The 21,109-nt window shown below is 45.1% G+C and overlaps 1 protein-coding gene across 1 annotated transcript in view; it reads right to left on the bottom strand.

Annotated features, from left to right (window-relative positions):
* The window catches only part of LOC120979812, a 29,032-nt gene extending 10,129 nt beyond the window's left edge, over nt 1-18,903 (bottom strand). Inside the window, 3 exon segments of the mRNA XM_040408769.1 lie at nt 6,196-7,161; nt 7,163-7,228; nt 18,784-18,903. Coding sequence (XP_040264703.1) covers nt 6,196-7,161; nt 7,163-7,228; nt 18,784-18,903 — 1,152 coding nt within the window.
* Nucleotides 18,904-21,109: the final 2,206 nt, after the last annotated feature.

Below are 21,109 nucleotides of genomic sequence, written 5' to 3'. Positions count from 1 at the left end.
TTTTAACATTTATATAATTGAAGAACATTTTAGGGTTAGTTTTACTCTGTTTGGCAATTAATCTCTCGGTCTCTAGTTTGGCCACTTTTATTTGTTTTTTACATGTTCTGTTTTTTTCCTTATAGTTTTTCAGTGCTTCCGTGCTACCCTCCTGTTTTAGGGTTTTATATGCTTTCTTTTTGTCATTTATTGCTTTCTTTACAGTTCTGTTTATCCACATTGGTTTCTTTTTGTTCCTTAACCTTTTATTCCCATACGGTATGTACCTCTCACAATGAGATTTTAGGATGTTTTTAAAGATATCCCATTTTTTGGCTGTATTTTTATTTTTGAGGACTTTGTCCCAGTTAGTTAGGCCTATGGCCTCTCTTAGTTGGCTAAATTTAGCTTTTTTGAAGTTTGGTATTTTTGTTTCTCCCTGTAGAAACGCTCTTTTGAATGATAATTGGAAGGTTATCACTTTATGGTCACTATTTCCCAGGTGTCCCCCAACCTGCACGTCTGTTGTTCTGTCAGGTCTATTGGTTAATATTAAGTCCAGTATGGCCGTCCCTCTAGTCGGGTCCTGAACCAGTTGGGAGAGATAATGGTCTTTGGTTATTGCCAAGAATCTGTTTCCTTTATGAGATATACAAGTTTCAGTTTCCCAGTCTATATCTGGGTAGTTGAAGTCCCCCATAATAACCACCTCATTATGATTTGCCGCCTTGTCTATCTCGTTTAGTAGTAGATTTTCTGTGGACTCTGGTATATTAGGTGGTTTATAGTAGACTCCTATTAGTAATTTATTGTTGTTTTTAGCTCCATGTATCTCTACCCACAGTGACTCCACATGTTCATGTCCCTCACTTATATCTTCACGGAGTGTGGGCTTTAGACAAGATTTTACATAAAGGCAGACCCCTCCACCTCTCCGGTTTTGACGATCCTTTCTGAACAGACTGTAACCTTGTACATTAACTGCCCAGTCATAGCTATCATCCAGCCATGTCTCAGTTATTCCCACTATGTCATAGTCCTCCTCACACATCACTAATTCCAGTTAACCAGTTTTATTAGTCAGACTTCTGGCATTAGTATACATACATATGAGAGGTTTATGTATATTTTTTACCCTACACCTTTCCTTCTGAACTGTTCTTGTCCCTCCTTTCATTTCTCCCCCAGTCCCACTACCTTGCCCCCGGTCTCTATCTGCACTATCTTCCCCTTCTATAGTGTAATTACCCTCCCCCCCAGTCCCTAGTTTAAACACTCCTCCAACCTTCTAGCCATCTTCTTCCCCAACACAGCTGCTCCTTCCCCATTGAGGTGCAGCCCGTCCCTACGATAGAGGCTGTAGCCGACAGCGAAGTCGGCCCAGTTCTCCAGGAACCCAAACCCCTCCATCCTACACCAGTTCTTGAGCCACTTGTTAATTTCCCTAATCTCCCGCTGCCTTTCTTGTGTGGCCCGTGGTACCGGTAGTATTTCGGAAAATACTACCTTTGAGGTCCTTGCCCTAAGCTTTTGCCCTAAATCCCTGAAATCATTTTTAAGGACTCTCCACCTACCCCTAACTTTGTCATTGGTTCCGATATGGACCATGACCGCTGGATCTTCTCCAGCCCCTCCCAGTAATCTGTCAACCCTGCCTCCACAAAATACTGATTGAGGGGTGCCATGTACCTGTTTCCACCAAATACTGATTATGGGGTGCTATATACCTGTTTCTGCCAAATACTGATTGAGAAGTGCTATTGCTATATACCTTCTTCAACCAAATACTAATTGAGGGCTATGATACACCTGCTTCCACAAAATACTGATTGAGGGGTGCCATATACCTGTTTACGCCAAATACTGATTGAGGGGTGCTATATACCTGTTTCTGCCTGTAACGGATCTCCTAGCACACCGACCGGGTACCTCCGTTATGGATGCTCCTAGCGCTTCCCGAGGACTCCAAGCACTCCACTTGACACCGTAAGCGCTGCAGACCCCACGAACCGCCGAAGCTTGGTTGAGGTCTCGCCGTCTCCTACCCACCCTGGACCTACGACAAGGCTTCAGGCTCCAGTGGGTGAACCTCTCCTAAATACAGAGAGCAGGAACATCTCTTACAAGAGCTAGGAGTTATAGCCAGGGGAGTATACAGCGTATAGCAATCCCCATACACATGAGATGAGGCTCTTTGTTGAATGTAAAACAGGAACTCTTTATTGAACACACAGCATTGACTTATATACACATGACATACTGAGGACATGACATAGCAGCCAATCCTGTACATTTTAAAAACAAAACTAACCCTATTCAACAAACACAATGGCATTGTCTGTGACGCAATTAACAAACACACTGGCATTGTCTTTGACGCAATCAACAATGAACATGCAAACAGATATCTTCACCCCCTCCCTAATGAATGAATGGGAAGAGGAGACACATGTGATGGGATTATCTCCTGAGTGTATCATAGGAGTCGGCTGCTATTATAATCAACTATCTTAATCCCATCACTAACACAATCAGTGGGAGTCTCAGTGCAGAGTTAACCCTTTTTGTGTTGCTGAATCCACACCATGCCTTTTTAATGGGCAATAGGAAATATTTGGCATATGAATTACACACATAAATCAGGGTTCATAGTTCCTTGTAACCCCAAAAGGTCTGAGGGGGTCTCCATAGTTCTCGGTCCATAGTCTGTAGGAAGGAGGCTGGCCCTCAGGCTTCTCCAGCAGCCCCAGTGACGGTTCAGTCCGTCACACTGCCAAATACTGATTGAGGGGTGCTGTATACCTGTTTCTTCCAAATACTGATTGAGGGGTGCCATATACCTTCTTCCACAAAATACTGATTGAGGGGTGCTATTGCTGTATACCTTCCTCCACCAAATACTGATTGAGGGCTGCGATACACCTGCTTCCACAAAATACTGATTGAGTGGTGCCATGTACCTGTTTCCGCCAAATACTGATTGAGGGGTGCCATATACCTGTTTCTGCCAAATACTGATTGAGGGGTGCTGAATACCTGTTTCTGCCAAATACTGATTGAGGAGTGCTATTGCTATATACCTTCTTCCACCAAATACTAATTGAAGGCTGCGATACACCTGCTTCCACCAAATACTGATTGAGGGGTGCTATATACCTGTTTCTGGCAAATACTGATTGAGGGATTCCATATACCTTCTTCCACTAAATACTGATTGAGGGGTGCTATTACTATATACCTTCTTCCACCAAATACTGATTGAGGGCTACAATACACCTGCTTCTACAAAATACTGATTGAGGGGTGCCATATACCTGTTTCCACCAAATTCTGATTGAGGGGTGCTATATACCTGTTTCCGCCAAATACTGATTGAGGGGTGCCATATACCTTCTTCTACAAAATACTGATTGAGGGGTGCTATTGCTATATACCTTCCACCAAATACTGATTGAGGGCTGCAATACACCTGCTTCCACAAAATACTGATTGAGGGATGCTATATACCTGTTTCCGACAAATACTGATTGAGGGGTGCTATATACCTGTTTCTGCCAAATACTGATTGAGGGGTGCCATTAACCTTCTTCTACAAAATACTGATTGAGGTGTTCTATTGATTTATACCTTCTTCCACCAAATACTGATTGAGGGCTGCAATACACCTGCTTGCACAAAATACTGATTGAGGGATGCCATATACCTGTTTCTGCCAAATATTGATTGAGGGGTGCCATATACCTTCTTCCACAAAATACTGATTAAGGGGTGCTATTGCTATATACCTGCTTCCATAAAATACAGATTGAGGGCTGTGATATACCTACTTCCACAAAATACAGATTGAGCGGTACCATATACCTGTTTCTGCCAAATACTGATTGAGGGGTGCTATATACCTGTTTCTGCCAAATACTTATTAAGGGGTGCTATATACCTTCTTCCACAAAATACTGATTAAGGGGTGCTATTGCTATATACCTGCTTCCACAAAATACAGATTGAGGGCTGCGATACACCTAGAAACATAGAATGTGTTGCTAGATAAGAACCATTTGGCCCATATACCTGTTTCCACCAAATTCTGATTGAGGGGTGCTATATACCTGTTTCCGCCAAATACTGATTGAGGGGTGCCATATACCTTCTTCTACAAAATACTGATTGAGGGGTGCTATTGCTATATATCTTCTTCCACCAAATACTGATTGAGGGCTGCAATACACCTGCTTCCACAAAATACTGATTGAGGGATGCTATATACCTGTTTCCGACAAATACTGATTGAGGGATGCTATATACCTGTTTCCGACAAATACTGATTGAGGGGTGCTATATACCTGTTTCTGCCAAATACTGATTGAGGGGTGCCATATACCTTCTTCTACAAAATACTGATTGAGGGGTTCTATTGATTTATACCTTCTTCCACCAAATACTGATTGAGGGCTACAATACACCTGCTTGCACAAAATACTGATTGAGGGATGCCATATACCTGTTTCTGCCAAATATTGATTGAGGGGTGCCATATACCTTCTTCCACAAAATACTGATTGAGGAGTGCTATTGCTATATACCTTCTTCCACCAAATACTGATTGAGGGCTGCGATACACTTGCTTCCACAAAATACTCATTGAGGGTTGCCATGTACCTATTTCCGCCAAATACTGATTGAGGGGTGCTATATGCCTGTTTCCGCCCAATACTGATTGAGGGGTGCTGAATACCTGTTTCTGACAAATACTGATTGAGTGGTGCCATATACCTTCTTTCACAAAATACTGATTGAGGGGTTCTTTTGATATATACCATCTTCCACCAAATCCTGATTGAGTGCTGCGATACACCTGCTTCCACAAAATACTGATTGAGGAGTGCCATATACCTGTTTCTGCCAAATACTGATTGAGGGGTGCTATATACCTGTTTCCGCCAAATACTGATTGAGGGTGCCATATTCCTTCTTCCACAAAATACTGATTAAGGGGTGCTATTGCTATATACCTGCTTCCATAAAATACAGATTGAGGGCTGTGATATACCTACTTCCACAAAATACAGATTGAGCGGTACCATATACCTGTTTCTGCCAAATACTGATTGAGGGGTGCCATATACCTTCTTCCACAAAATACTGATTGAGGGGTGCTATTGCTATATACCTTCTTCCACCAAATACTGATTGAGGGCTGCGATACACCTGCCTCCACAAAGAACTTATTGAGGGGTGCTATATACCTGTTTCTGCCAAATACTGATTGAGGGGTGCTATATGCCTGTTTCTGCCAAATACTTATTGAGGGGTGCTATATACCTTCTTCCACAAAATACTGATTAAGGGGTGCTATTGCTATATACCTGCTTCCACAAAATACAGATTGAGGGCTGCGATATACAAACTTCCACAAAATACAGATTGAGTGATACCATATACCTGTTTCCGCCAAATACTGATTGAGGGGTGCTATATACCTGTTTCCGCCAAATACTGATTGAGGGGTGCTATATACCTGTTTCTGCCAAATACTGATTGAGGGGTGCTATATACCTGTTTCTGCCGAATACTGATTGAGGGGTGCCATATACCTTCTTCCACAAAATACTGATTGAGGGGTGCTATTACTATATACCTTCTTCCACCAAATACTGATTGAGGGCTGCGATACACCTAGAAACATAGAAACATAGAATGTGTTGCCAGATAAGAACCATTTGGCCCATCTAGTCTGCCCAATATACTGAATACTACGAATAGCCCCTGGCCCTATCTTATATGAAGGATGGCCTTATGCCTATCCCATGCATGCTTAAACTCCTTCACTGTATTTGCAGCTACCACTTCTGCAGGAAGGCTATTCCATGCAGCCACTACTCTCTCAGTAAAGTAATACTTCCTGATATTACTTTTAAACCTTTCCCCCTCTAATTTAAAACTATGTCCTGTTGTAGTAGTTTTTCTTCTTTTAAATATTCTCTCCTCTTTTACCTTGTTGATTTCCTTTATGTATTTAAAAGTTTCTATCATATCCCCTCTGTCTCGTCTTTCTTCCAAGCTATACATGTTAAGGTCCTTTAATCTTTCCTGGTAAGTTTTGTCCTGCAATCCATGTACTAGTTTAGTAACTCTTCTCTGAACTCTCTCCAAAGTATCAATATCCTTCTGGAGATATGGTCTCCAGTACTGAGCACAATACTCCATATGAGGTCTCACTAGTGCTCTGTAGAGCGGCATGAGCACCTCCCTCTTTCTACTGGTAATGCCTCTCCCTATACACCCAAGCATTCTGCTAGCATTTCCTGCTGCTCTATGACATTGTCTGCCTACCTTTAAGTCTTCTGAAATAATGACCCCTAAATCCCTTTCCTCAGATACTGAGGTTAGGACTGTATCACTGATTTTATATTCTGCTCTTGGGTTTTTACGCCCCAGGTGCATTATCTTGCACTTATCAACATTAAATTTTAGTTGCCAGATTTCTGACCATTCCTCTAGTTTTCCTAAATCCTTTTGCATTTGGTGTATTCCTCCAGGAACATCAACCCTGTTACAAATGTTTGTGTCATCAGCAAAAAGACACACCTTACCATCGAGGCCTTCTGCAATTTCGCTGATAAAGATATTAAACAATATGGGTCCCAGAACAGATCCCTGAGGTACCCCACTGGTAACAAGACCATGGTCTGAATATACTCTATTGACTACAACCCTCTGTTGTCTGTCCCTCAGCCACTGCCTAATCCATTCAAAAATATGGGAGTCCACGCACAAAGACTGCAATTTATTGATAAGCCTTCTATGTGGGACAGTATCAAAAGCCTTACTAAAGTCTAGATAAGCGATGTCTACTGCACCTCCGCCATCTATTATTTTTTTCACCCAATTAAAAAAATCAATAAGATTAGTTTGACATGATCTCCCTGAAGTAAACCCATGCTGATTTTCATCTTTCAATCCATGGGATTTTAGATGTTCTACAATCCTCTCCTTAAGTATGGTTTCCATTAATTTCCCCACTATTGATGTCATGCTTACTGGCCTATAGTTGCCCGATTCCTCCATACTACTTTTCTTGTGAATGGGCACAACATTTGCTAATTTCCAATCTTCTGGGACGACTCCTGTTGCCAGTGATTGGTTAAATAAATCTGTTAATGGTTTTGCTAGTTCACCGCTGAGCTACTTTTAATAGCTTTGGGTGTATCCCATAAGGCCCCTGTGACTTATTTGTATTAATTTTAGACAGCTAACTTAGAACTTCTTTCTCTGTAAAGACACATGCATCAAAAGATTCATTAGTATTCTTTCCTAACTGAGGTCTTTTTCCTTCATTTGCCTTTGTAAAAAATGAACAGAAGTATTCATTGAGGCAGTCAGCTAGTTCTTTATCTTCTTCCATATACCTTGCTTTTTTTGTTTTTAATTTGGTAATTCCTTGTTTTAGTTTCCTTTTTTCATTTATGTATCTGAAGAATTTCTTATTGACTTTTTTCAACAACTGAACTAATTACTCTTCTGCCTGTGCTTTAGAAGCTCTTATAACTTGTTTGGCCTCTCTCTGCCTAATCTTATAAATTTGCCTGTCATCCTCATATTTTTTTTTTTTATAATTACTAAATGCTATCTTTTTGTTTTTAATGATTTTGGCCACTTCTGCTGAGTACCACAGTGGTCTCTTCCTTTTTTTTGCTTTTACTGACAAGCCTAATGCAATTTTCTGTTGCCTTCAATAGTGCCACTTTTAAGTAGTCCCATTTCTCCTGGACTCCATTGAAACTGTTCCAATCTGATAGGGACTCGTATACCACTAATCTAAACTTTTGTTTTTGTGTGGTTTGACTCAGTCACTGTACTTATAGTAAACCACACTGACTGGTGATCACTAGATCCCAAGCTTTCCCCTACAGTAATATCAGATACCAAATTCCCATTCGTGAATACTAAATCTAAAATGGCCTCCTTCCAGGTTGGCTCCTCAACTACTTGCTGTAGAGATAATCCCAGTAGGGAATTTAGAATATCTGTATTCCTGGCAGAACTAGCTATTTTGGTTTTCCAGTTTACATCAGGAAGATTGAAGTCTCCCATAATGATAACTTCCCCTTCAATGTCATTTTAGCTATTTTTTCAACTAGTAGATCATCTAATTCTAATCTAATGACTTGGCTAGGTGGTCTATATATTACACCTACATGAGTTACCTTATGATTATCAAGCTGCAAGGTAACCCAAACTGACTCTAAATTGTTCTCGTTAACTTGTATCAAATTAGATTTTATGTTATCTTTCACATACAGGGCCACCCCTCCCCCTTCTTGCCTTCTCTGTCTTTCCTGTATAGAGAGAACCCTGGTATAACCCTTGTTATATCCCAGTCATTGCTCCCATTGAACCATGTCTCAGTAACAGCCACTAAATCTATATTCTCAGATGCCATTATAGCCTCAAGTTCATTGATCTTATTCCTTAAACTGCAAGCATTTGTAGACAAGAATCTGAGCTTGTCATTTCTAAACCTTTGTGCTACTGGCATCTTCTGGCATATAGTTTCGGGGGGCAGTTGGACTGCTGGATTATCACTCTTTTGCCCCCCTTTCCTAGTTTAAATGCTCCTTAGCAAATACTTGGAACTCTTTACTGAGGACATTCGTTCCCTTGAGAGAAAGATGCAAACCATCTTTCTTGTACAGTTCTTTTCCATTCCAACAAGAGCTAACATGAGACACAAAGCCAAACCCTTGGTTCAGACACCATTCACCAGGCCATACATTGAATTCCTTAATGCGCATCTTCCTGTCATGTTGAAGGTTTTGCACAGGCAAAACTGCAGAGAATGAAACAGTTGATGCAACCTCCCGTATATCCTTTCCAAGTGTGTGAAAAGCTTCTTTCACCTTTGAAACCTCATTGCAAGCCAGATCATTTGTCCCAAGATTGCCTAACAATATTAAGGATCCGTCGTCTATCATTGCAAGCGGTAGCACCAGGGAGACATATCACAACACCATTTTCCTCAAACTTCACACCTCTTATGATGGAATAGCCCACCAACAGCTGCTTACTATCAGTCCTCACCTTCTCCTTTTTGTCTTTGGCTGCAGTCTTGCATACTTTAGGCATGGGAGATGATTGTTCTTCACCCACTGTGCTTGAGCCATCCTCCATGTTGCTCTTGCACTCTGAAAGTGCTGCAAATGAATTATGGAGAGCCACAGCCTGTGGGACATGTCTTCTATCCACAACTTTCAGTCTACCAGAACCTGCAGTAATTCATCTTCCATTTCTAGGGGGCCTCTGTGGCAGTGGCATTGCAACGTTCTCAGCCTGAGCCTCCCTCTGAACTCCCCTCCTCTTCCTCTCTTGTGGGCACCCACGTGACATCCATCGACACATCACCTTCACCGCCACTGACATAAGAGATCTCGGAATAAGCAGCAACAGCGGGGATCACCCTCCTTGGGCTGATCTGGGTACTGTCATCAGACCGCTGGGTGGCAGCCGTTGCTACCTCCTCTTCCTCATCCGATGGCAAGAATGGCTGCGCATCGTTAAGGTCTGGGAAAGGATGGGAAAATAATTTGAGTGGAGGGGCTATGGTGGTGGTGATGCATTTATTTTCCCTTTATTGCTCCTATCTTCCATTCTGGGCTATGTCCATGCAGCTCTTTCTTATTTCCTGTGATGTTATGCCTGCTTCCACAAAATACTGATTGAGGTGTGCCATATACCTGTTTTCGCCAAATACTGATTGAGGGGTGCTATATTCCTGTTTCCGCCAAATACTGATTGAGGGGTGCCATATACCTTCTTCCACAAATACTGCTCTTCTCTACAGACTTAGGCAGAGGGTCATTTAGAAAATGACAGCCAGAGGAAGAAGCAGATCGTTCTGCAGGGATGGAAGGGGTCGGACAGGTGCACCAGGCCGGAGCCTAAGTGGTAAGTTGGAAAAGGCGTGTGCGTAACTTCAAAGGGCTCACCAGAGTTGGTTGAGTGGCTCACTAAGCCTTCCGCTTCTGCACCCTCCTCACCCTTTGTATCTGCACCCTCCTCACTCTCTGCTGTGTGCACCCCCAAAGACACCACCACTACCACCATAGCCCCTCCACTCTAATTATTTTCCCATCCTTTCCCAGACCTTAATGATGCGCAGCCATCCAGCGGTCTGACGACAGTACCCAGATCAGCCCAAGGAGGGTGGTCCCTACTGTTGATGCCTATTCCGAGATCTCTTATGTCAGTGGTGGTGAAGGTGACGTGTTGATGGACGTCACGTGGGTGCCCACAAGAGAGGAAGAGGAGGGGAGTTCAGAGGGAGAGACTGAGCAGCAGATAGGGAGGAGAAGTAGGCAGAACTCGCAGTGCACAGGAGGCGAAAAAGCAGACTGCAAATGTATCTGGAGCAAGCCATCCACCATGCCGGCACATGGCTCCGCAGTGTGGGCTTTTTTTAACGTGTCAGCTGCTTATAATAGTGTTGCCATCTGCAGCCTGTGCTGTCAATGCATACGTTGCGGTAAGCCCAACACTCACCTAGGGACGACTGCCTTAAGAAAGCACCTGGCCTCCCATCACCGAGCCCAGTGGGATAGAACGTTAGAACCCACAAAGCCACACTCCCGATGCTCCATGTCCTGCCTCTTGTCCTTCTCCTCCCATTTGTCCTCCACACCACCTCGTTGCGTTCATCAAGCACAAGGCAGGCTTCCGTCCCCCAAATGTTTGAGAGTAAAAAAATGATGACGCCGGATAATCCTCTTGCCCAACGGCTGACCGCTGGCTTGTCGGAACTGCTAGCCCTCCAACTACTGCCATATAAATTGGTGGACTCGGATGCCTTTAGAAAATGTGTGGCCATTGGCACACCGCAATGGAAGGTCCCCGGAAGGAACTTTTTCTCCCAGAAGGGCATCCCTGAATTATATGGCCACGTTCAGCGGCAAGTTAATATATCTTTGGCACACAGTGTCGGTGCCAAGATACATCTGACCACAGACACGTGGTCTAGCAAACACGGGCAGGGAAGGTACATAACTTTTACTGCCCACTGGGTGAACCTTCTGATGGCAGTCAACCCATGGCACCCGTGTGGATTTGGTGTTACCACCACAGAATGCATGCAGGCCTGCCTCTTCTCCTCCTCCTCCTACTCCATCCTCCGTCTCCTCCTCGGCTGACTCCTCCTTTTCCACTGCTACCACCTCTTCCGCTGCACCTTCCAAGCTCCCCAAAACCTATTCCACGTGCCATGTGAGACGTTGGCATGCTGTGCTGCGGCTGTTGCTCTGCGGACACAGGCCGATCAGTGGCTAACCTTGCTCAATTTGACAGTTGGTAAAGTGGTGTGCGACAGCGGTGCCAATCTGCTGAGCGCACTGAAACAGGGCAAAATGACACACATGCCATGCATGGCACATGTCATGATCTTAGTCGTGCAGCGACTCGTTGCCAAATACCCTGGGGTCCAGGACGTCTTGCGGAAGGCCAGGAAAATCTCTGCAAAGAACTTTGGATTCTGTGGCTGGAGGTACATTAGGCGGTCACAGAATAAATATGTAACTGTCAGCCAGTATAGGCCCCAAAAATTAGGCAATAGGCATTCACCTGATAGCAAAGAGCTATAGAAGATCTTACACGGCCATGTCTCGCCTTGCTGACGTTCAGCGGCGACACCACTTGCCCGTCAAACGTCTGATTTGTGACTGCCCGACGAACTGGAACTCCACCTTGTATATGCTTGATAGGCTGCTCCAGCAGAAACGTGCCCTTAACGACTACCTGTACGAACTCTGCGGCAGGACAGGTTCTGGGTAGCTTGGTTTCTTTTCACCGCGCGAGTGGCTGCTCATGCGCGATGCATGCAGACTTCTGCAGCCATTTGATGAGATTACCAAACTGGTCAGTCGCAGCCAGGGTGCCATCAGTGACATCGTACCTTACGCCTTCTTTCTGGAGCGTGCATTGTATCGTGTCATTGATCAAGCTGTCGAGGAGCAGGAGGTGGAAGATGAGTAAGTCACAATGCTGAATGAATTCCCGAGGGGGGCTACTCCATCTGAGACAAGTCAGCAGGAGTCTGAAGAGGAGTCAGAGGAGGATGGTGGCTGGGGGGAGGAGGAGGAGCAAGAAGAGCAGGCTTTAATATTTTCAGGGATCCCTGGTGTTGTATGTGGCTGGGGGGAGGAGACCGAGGACATTCTCCTGGGCGACGAGCAGGAGCCAGGGCGCTCCACCACTTCCAATTTAGTGCAAATGGGGTCCTTTATGCTCCAGTGTTTGAAGAGGGACCCCCGTATAAAAAGCTTTAAGGTGAAGGACCTGTACTGGGTGGCAACGTACTTAGACCCCCGGTACAAACTGGCAGACATGTTACCAGCATCACAGAGGGCTGTCAGAATGAGCATTTACAGGCCTTGCTGTGAGAGATGCTGCATACTACTGTTGCGGGCACTGGCAGAGGAATTTCCACCCACAGCTGTCACCGCCACTTCTGTGGGAAGGTCTGAGAGACGTCCTTTTATACCTCTTGCATGATGTTCTTTGTTTTGGTTTCACTTTGTCATCTCATTTCCTTCTCCCAGGTGTCACCTACTTAGACTAATCCTCTTTCCTTTATATTCCCTCCCATACTGCCTCACTTTGCGGTTTATACTACTTCCTGGATTGAAGTGGTCACTTCTGTTGCTGCTTGTTCAGATAAGTACTTTCATGTATTGTGTTTCCTTGCTGGCTTGATTGTAGGTGACAATGACTCCCTCCGTATTAAGTGCAGGGTGCCGGTGGTCGTGTCCCCTCACTATTATAGGGTTTTCAGATGTCACACAGTCTAGGTACGAGGGCATGCAATCGTCTACCTCTGAGACCCTTGTATTGTATGTGCTTAGCAGTCAGGGTGAGCTCTTAGGGTTTTATAGGGGTCACCTTTATGCTCCTTAGTTTGGAATCAAGCCAGTTGGATGTTTATCCATAACTTCCAGCTATCTGCAACATCATCCGTGACAACAGCGAAACAGGTGCGGGTACCAATCCTACCGCGCCAGCAAAAAGAGGGCGGTTTGAAGATGTGTTGGTCACTTTTTATATGAGATCATTCTTGCACCCAACCCATCAACAGCCGACCTCCAGATCCAGCCTATTATGAGAGGGACTACACTATGTGGGGGCAAATTATTATGAGAGGGACTACACTATGTGGGGGCAAATTGCTGTGTGGGGGCAAATTATTATGAGAGGGACTACACTATGTGGGGCAAATTATTATGAGAGGGACTACACTATGTGGGGGCAAATTGCTATGTGGGGGCAAATTGCTATGTGGGGGCAAATTGCTATGTGGGGGCAAATTATTATGAGAGGGACTACACTATGTGGGTCAAATTGCTATGTGGGGGCAAATTGCTATGTGGGGGCAAATTGCTATGTGGGGGCAAATTATTATGAGAGGGAATACACTATGTGGGGGCAAATTGCTATGTGGGGGCAGTGTGGGGGCAAATTATTATGAGAGGGACTACACTATGTGGGGGCGAATTGGTATGTGGGGGCAGTGTGGGGGCAAATTATTATGAGAGGGACTACACTATGTGGGGCAAATTGCTGTGTGGGGGCAAATTATTATGAGAGGGACTACTATGTGGGGGCAAATTACTAGATGGGGCAGTGTGGGGGCAAATTGCTATGTGGGGGCAAATTATTATGAGAGGGACTACTATGTGGGGGCAAATTACTAGATGGGGCAGTGTGGGGGCAAATTGCTATGTGGGGGCAGTGTGGGGGCAAATTATTATGGGAGGGACTACTATGTGGGGGCAAATTTCTATATGGGGCAGTGTGGGGGAAACTATTGTGTGGGGGTAATTGCTATATGGGGACAGTGTGGGGTTATTTCTATGTGAGGACAGTGTGGGGAAATTGCTATGTGGGGACAAATTACTATATGGGGCAGTGTGGGGGAAACTATTGTGGGGGGGAAATTGCCATGTGGGGACAGTGTGGGGTAATTTCTGTGTGGGGAAATTACTACGGTATGTGGGGACAGTGTGGGGAAAACTATTGTGGGGGAAAATTGCTATGTGGGGGCAGTGTGGTGGAAATTGCAGTGTGTGGGCAAATTACTATGGGGGGATTACTATGTGGGGGCAGTGTGGTGGAAATTACTATATGGGGGTGTTGCTATTGGGGAGGCACTGTAGGGGCAATTCTATTATTTCTGGGGACACTATACAGGGATTATTACCTGGAGCACAATACAGGGTGTTATTATTACTGGGGGCACTCTAGGGGACATTATAGCTGCTGTGGACACAATAGAAACATTTGGGGTTATTTATCAAACTGGTGTAACGCAGAACTGGCTTAGTTGCCCATAGCAGCCAATCAGATCTCACATTTCATATTTGACAGCTCTTTTGGAAATCCAGTTCTACTTTACACCAGTTTGATAAATTACCCCAATTATGTCTATTAGGGTCACTATTTTTTCAGCAGTATAGTACCTGGAGCATTGGGGAGCACAACGGGCACAGTATTGGGGGTGGCAGGATGATACTGTGGGGACACCAGGATGAGGAGGTTGATGGAAAAATTGAGAAATCTAACATGTCTGTGTTACAAACTGTAGAAACAAGATGCGGCTGAAAGAATTTGTCATGGCAGTCTGGGTCAAATGGAGGAGAAGAGGAAAGAGAAGGTCTACATGACAGGAGATGTCCCTGGATGTAAGAGGTATGTGGTGCTGTATTCTCCTCCATGTCTTTTTTTATTACAATTATATGTATTTTAAATTTGGCGACCAAATTTTTCAGTTTAGGACCCAATTTGGGGTATTCTTTTTTAGTCTGAAGATGTCATATGGCCTAAGAAGAGACTGTGGCGCCCATGAAGCACCGCAGCCTCTTCATACAAAAAAAAAAACTAAACTAAAATGGAGGGGGGGGGGGGGGGGGGGGGGGGGGGGGCCCAAGTTGGGTAGACAGCCCCGGGCCTATCATGCACTTAATCCGCCCCTGTTAACTGGATAGCCATAACTGTATCCCTTTCCCTGCCGATGCCATCCTTTTTTAGACCTGGCATGAGTGGGAAAAATATGCAGATTGTGGAGCTAAGGACCTTTGCGACACAATCTGTGTCAGAAATACGCCTATAGACGTATTTCTATATAATAAATGACCACCTAATTGTATTATTATTCGGGGGTAGGGCTAATATCTTTATATTATATAAATTTTAGTGTATTATACTGTGACCTGTATTTCCCAGTAGAAAATGATCCTTGGGAAACACAGTCCTTATCCCTGACCACCAGGACCAGGTAGCGCTCTGTCAGTACATGGCGGCCTCCCCTCTCCGCCACGCTGCTCTACTGTGTACTGGTGCTTATTCTGACACTAGGGCTGGGTTCACATCCTATTTTTGCCCTCCATTTAATGCATACCAAAAATATATGCGTTAACAGATGCCTCAGACTGATGCCGTACAGTGGCGTCCGTTTACCATACAGTTCCATGGTAGAAAAAAAATACGTTAACGTATGCAGTTTTTTTATGGACTCTGCAGGATACAAAAACGTGGAGTGCTGCACATTTTTATACATCAAACCAATAGGAAATAATAAATTTCTAGGCTCCAGCAGGGCACATTTTTGAGAGTTTCCCTTTAAGACACATAAAAATGGCCCCTGATTAAAATACATATTTTTTTGTGGGAATTTTTGCCAATTAACCGCCTCTGGTATGTCACTATCCATGTTGTGGAACTATTTGTGCACTCATAGTTTGTATTTGGTGGATGCAAATATGACCTGAAGGTTTTTCAGGTTCGCCTGCTATTAAAGTCAATGGGCATGATGCGAACGCACGGTTTGCGAACATTTGATCGTGAACGCGCATTCACGTTCGCGAACCATCCTGGCCGATGTTCGTCTATTACTACAGCTGGACAGTAATTATGTTTATAAAATGTGAGATTAACTGCTAATGTGCAACGGTTAAACAAGATGCAGACAGCAATATATTACACTGCACTTTAATACTGAGGCACACTAATTCTATGTATAAATTAAAAGATTAACTGTGATTGTGGCAGCAGGTGAACAAGATGCACATAGGGATTACACTCCACCTTAATCGTCTCTGCAGTGTCTCTATGCTCTCTCTACAGTGTCTAAAACTCTCCCTACACTCTCCCTGCACTATCCTATCCAATATTCTACAATTAAAAGCTTTCTGCAACATTGTCTCGTCTTTCCTATGCTCAGCTTACACTGAAATGATGGAGAGCATGCAGGATAAGGCTTTTTATAGGACTATGACCCCACAGGGGATGGCTATCTGCTGATTGGCTAACTGCAAGACATTATGGGTCATATTGCATTTCCGGGATTCTTACTTTCACTTTATAACATGTGCAGCAGCCATTTTAGAAGTAATCTGATTTTTTACCACAAAGCAAGAGGAAATTCAGCTTTGCGGCGAATCAACACTAAAGTATGGGGGTGGATCAATCATACTTTGGGGTTGTGTTGCAGCTAATGGCATGGGGAACATTTCACGGATGGAGGAAAGAATGGATTCAATGAAATTCCAGCAAATGCTGGAAGCAAATATAAGATAAACTGTAAAAAAGCTGAAGTTGAAAAGAGGATGGCTTCTACAAATGTCCTAAACACATCTCAATATCCACAATAGACGCAAGCTGAAGGTTTTACCATTCCCCTCACAGTCTCCTGATCTGAACATCATTGAAAATCTCTTGATATATTGTACCTCAAAAGAGCAGTGCATGCAAGACAGCCCTAGAAGAACTGTAAGACTTTTGGAAGGAAGAATGGATGAAAATCCCTCAAACAAGAATTGAAAGACTCTTGGCTGGCTACAAAAATCATTTAAAAGCTGTGATACTTGCCAAAGCGAGTGCTACTGGTACTAACCAAAGTTTTGCTTCTGGCCCCTTTCATTTTTTATTATTTTGAAAATGTAAAAGATGGAAAAAAAAAAAGTTTTTGCTTAAAATATGAAAGGTGTTTATCCATTTTGGAGATCATTTCATCTTCAACTTTCTTAGGCTACTTTCACACTAGCGTTCAGAGCGGATCCGTCTGGGGTCTGCCCAGACGGATCCGCTCATATAATGCAGACTTTGGATCTGTTCAGAACGGATCCGTCTGCATTATATTGTAGAAAAAATTCTAAGTGTGAAAGTAGCTTCAGACGGATCCGTCCAGACTTTACATTAAAAGTCAATGGGGGACGGATCCGTTTGAAAATTGAGCCATACTGTGTCAACTTCAAACGGATCCGTCCCCATTGACTTACATTATAAGTCTGAACGGATCCGCTTGCCTCCGCACGGCCAGGTGGACACCCGAACGCTGCAAGCAGTGTTCGGGTGTCTGCTTGCTGAGTGGAGGCTGAACGCTGCCAGACTGATGCATTCTGAGCGGATCCGCATCCACTCAGAATGCATTAGGGCAGTACGGATGCGTTCGGGGCCGCTTGTGAGCCCCTTCAAACGGAGCTCACAAGCGGAGCCCCGAACGCAGGTGTGAAAGTAGCCTTAACTGTTCAAGGTAACAGTAATTTTGACCAGGAGTGCCCAAACCTTTGCATGTCACTGTAGGCATGCATGCACAGAAGCTCCTATCCTGCTCACCTCGTATCTGCACTGCAGAGGTGGCCATAACTTCTGGATGTGAGCATTGTATAATGCAATGTAGAAATTAATCAAACCAGCAAAGGAGGCAATATAAACAATCAAATAACATTAATAAGTGCCTTGTATTAACTTTGTCTACATGATAAATGCCATTTGCTGAAGAGAGACAACCCCTTTAAGGCTACTTCCACACTTGCACTTTCCCTTTCCGCTATTGAGATCCATCATAGGATCTCAATAACAGGGGAAAACGCTTCCGTTTTGTCCCCATTCATTGTCAATGCGAGATACAGCAATAGTCTGAAGTCCCAGCAGGTATTGGCAATGTGTGGCAGGAATCTGTCACGGGGTAGAGTCGCGGGTATAAAGATAGAGCGGAGGTGCACCCCCTGAGCTGCTACCAGGTCAAGCATAGAGATAGAGACAGCAGGGAAGCGGACAGCCAATGAGAGGTAGCACTAGAGCGGACAGAGAGGTGGAAGAAGCAAAGTACCACCAAAAACGGCCAGGTCAGGGATTAGAGGTTCAGGTTCTGGCCGGGGCTGTTCTCTGAAACGCATCCGGCCGTCTGGGGTTTCTTACAGACAACGGACCTTCCCTGCAGAGCCTGGGTCTTCCTGCCAGGTCTCTGGGGCGACTGCATGTGTTAACGGTTTAGCCAGCAGGGTCACACCGGCAGCAAAGGGGCCTTGGACGGAGCACATAGGGGTGTATTCTACCTGGTCCCCTGCGTACAGGTTGTAACTGGGCCTGTGGTAGGTAATAGCGCTTGACTGAGAGGCGGCCCACAAATATTTCTGACCCAGAGTGGCTGTCCCGGAGAAATCCCACTCCTCTCTCCACTGAAAACCAGAGCACAGTCCCAGTGCGCCTGGCCAATTTGGGGTCTCCTGGCTGGGGGTTATTTACTACTTGCTTCACCCACTTTTCAAGTTCCCAAGGGACTTCAGGGTTAAGGCATCCCAGTTTGGGTGGAGTGGAAGTTCCGGCCGCCTCCATTGCACCAGTAGGTGTCCTTGGCGGAGCAGGCCTAGGCCTGCTTGGGGTATCAGGACCCACAGGGAGCAGTGCAGGGGCAGCTACGGACCGGGCCTGGGCCTCAGAAAGCGCGTCTGCTCCTACCTGATGACGCGGCCGGGCGGCCGGTACCGGTGCCTCCTGGTGGTCATCGTGGGCTTCAGGTGCCGTCCGCGGTGCAGACTGGTCCAAGGCCTGGGCAACTGTATCAGTGGCATCCTCTGTGGGAGCAGGCTTAGCATCAGCGGCCATCTTGGTGAAGGGAGCGCCTCCTTCCTTGGCTCCTATGTCGGGGTGCATTCAGAAAGTGAGGGTGGAGCCCAGAGGGAGGAGTCCTCGCTCCCTTGGCTCACAATGAAAAGTTCTTGGTGTGCCGGCTTTAGATTTCCCGCTTCTAGGGGGGGAGTTTTCGGCATCTTCGCGCTCTTGAGAGGACGTTCCTGAGTTTTCCCTCTTCTGGGCATGAAGAAGCAGTGCCATTTTGCGAATATGGCGAATTAACCCTTTGAGTGCTGGTGCGCACGTTTAGCGCTTTCTGGCACAGCAACAAAGCAATAAAGTCAACCTTCACGGTTTTTGCACAATCTGTAGATCTTGCAGTACTGTGAAACATGCAATTTGATCCAGTTAAGCACACAATTGGATCCGGTTCTGATGGCACACAATTCAATTGGTATCCTGTTCGTGACGCCTAAATATGCAGTAAGCCGGATTGGGGTATGCACTCTGACGCCAATAATATGCAATGGCTGGGTCAGGTGTAAGTGATAGTCTATAGTTTTGCTTGTGACGCCAGATTCCTACCACCAAAAACGGAAGGGCGAGGCGGGTCAACTAGCCGGGGTCAGTACAAGAGAAGAGGCAAAGACAAAATCCAAAAGCAAGCCGAGGTCAAAATCCGAGAGGTAGTATCAAGGTTCAGGGAGCAGGCAGAAGAGGTGTCAGGAAGCAGATCAAGGGTCAAATCCAAAGGTAAGCTAAATAACAATAATAATACACAGCCTAAGGGACCAAAATCACAGGCAACCTGTAGCCAGCAGGTTGCCTGTATTTATAGTGGGGAGTGAGGGTCATGTGACGTGGCCAGCGTCACATGACCAACAGACAAACAAGTCGAGCATCGAGTGATCAGCTCGGTGCTCAAGGCAGACCTAGGAGCAGGGAGCCTCCCAGCTAGCAAAAGCCGCCCTGGGAACAAGGCTGAACACAGATCCTCGCTCCCGAAGCTAAGCAGCAGATCTGCGGCTGATGGGAGACCGAGTGTGCCTTCGGCGCCCCGTTACAGTACCCCCCTTTTATGAGGGGGCACCGGACCCAAGGCCTTGGGTACAAATCTCCCAGGATGCTCATCATGAAACTTCTTGATGAGCCTTGGGGCGTGGATCTTAGTAGCTGGGACCCAAGACCTCTCCTCGGTCCATAGCCTTTCCAGTGGACCAGGTATTGAAAGGTGTTCCTAACCTTTCTAACATCAATAATTCTAGAGATGATGATTTCCTCCTGACCTTTAACCTCCAAGGTTGAGGAGGTTTTTTAACCGGAACCACTGGTGACACATATCTCTTAAGCAACGACTTATGAAACACATCATGAATACGAAAGGAGTCGGGTAGCTTATGTCTAAAGAACACTGGGTTAACAACTTCAATAATATTGTATGGTCCAATGAAATGCGGAGAGAATTTCCTAGAACACTGTTTCAAAGCAAGATTCTTAGTTAACAACCACACCTTATCGCCGAGTACAAAATTTACCCCCTTGGAACGTCTCTTATTGGCATGTTTAAACTGGGTTTCCTGGGCCTTTTCCAGGTTCGTTTGAACCTGTGCCCAGACTGTGCACAGTCTAGAGGTAAAAGAATCTGCCTGCGGGTTGAGTGAGGATACAGAGGGACTAGAACAAAAGCGAGGATGCAAACCACTGTTACAAAAAAAAGGAGACACCCCCGTGGAAGAATTAACTTGATTGTTAATAGCGAATTCTGCCAACAGGAGGTATCTCACCCATAAGAGTTGGTTATGTGATACATAGCGCCTTAGAAAAAGCTTCACTGCCTGATTTAACCGTTCCGTCTGCCCATTGGTCTGTGGATGGAAAACAGACGAAAAGGATAAAGAGATGTCGCATCTTTGACAAAAAGCCCTCCTAGAAACCAGAAACAAACTGAACGCCTCTATCAGAGATGATATTCTCAGGGACACCATGCAGACGTACCACATGTTCAATGAACAAGGATGCTAAGGTCTTCGCATCAGGGAGCTTACTTAAAGGAACAAAGAGCACCATCTTGCTAAAACGGTCAACCACTACCCACACCACTGATTTCCCCTCAGAAGCGGGCAGATCAGAAATAAAATCCATGAAAATGTGAGACCATGGCTTGCAGGGAATGGGTAGTGGTTGTAGTTCACCAGCTGGAAGTGTTCTCGGGGTCTTAGACCTGGCACAATCATCGCAA

This window comes from Bufo bufo, chromosome 9, assembly GCF_905171765.1.
Source record: "Bufo bufo chromosome 9, aBufBuf1.1, whole genome shotgun sequence".
Taxonomy (NCBI): Eukaryota; Metazoa; Chordata; class Amphibia; order Anura; family Bufonidae; genus Bufo; species Bufo bufo.
This window is presented reverse-complemented; position numbering and strand designations above follow the sequence as displayed.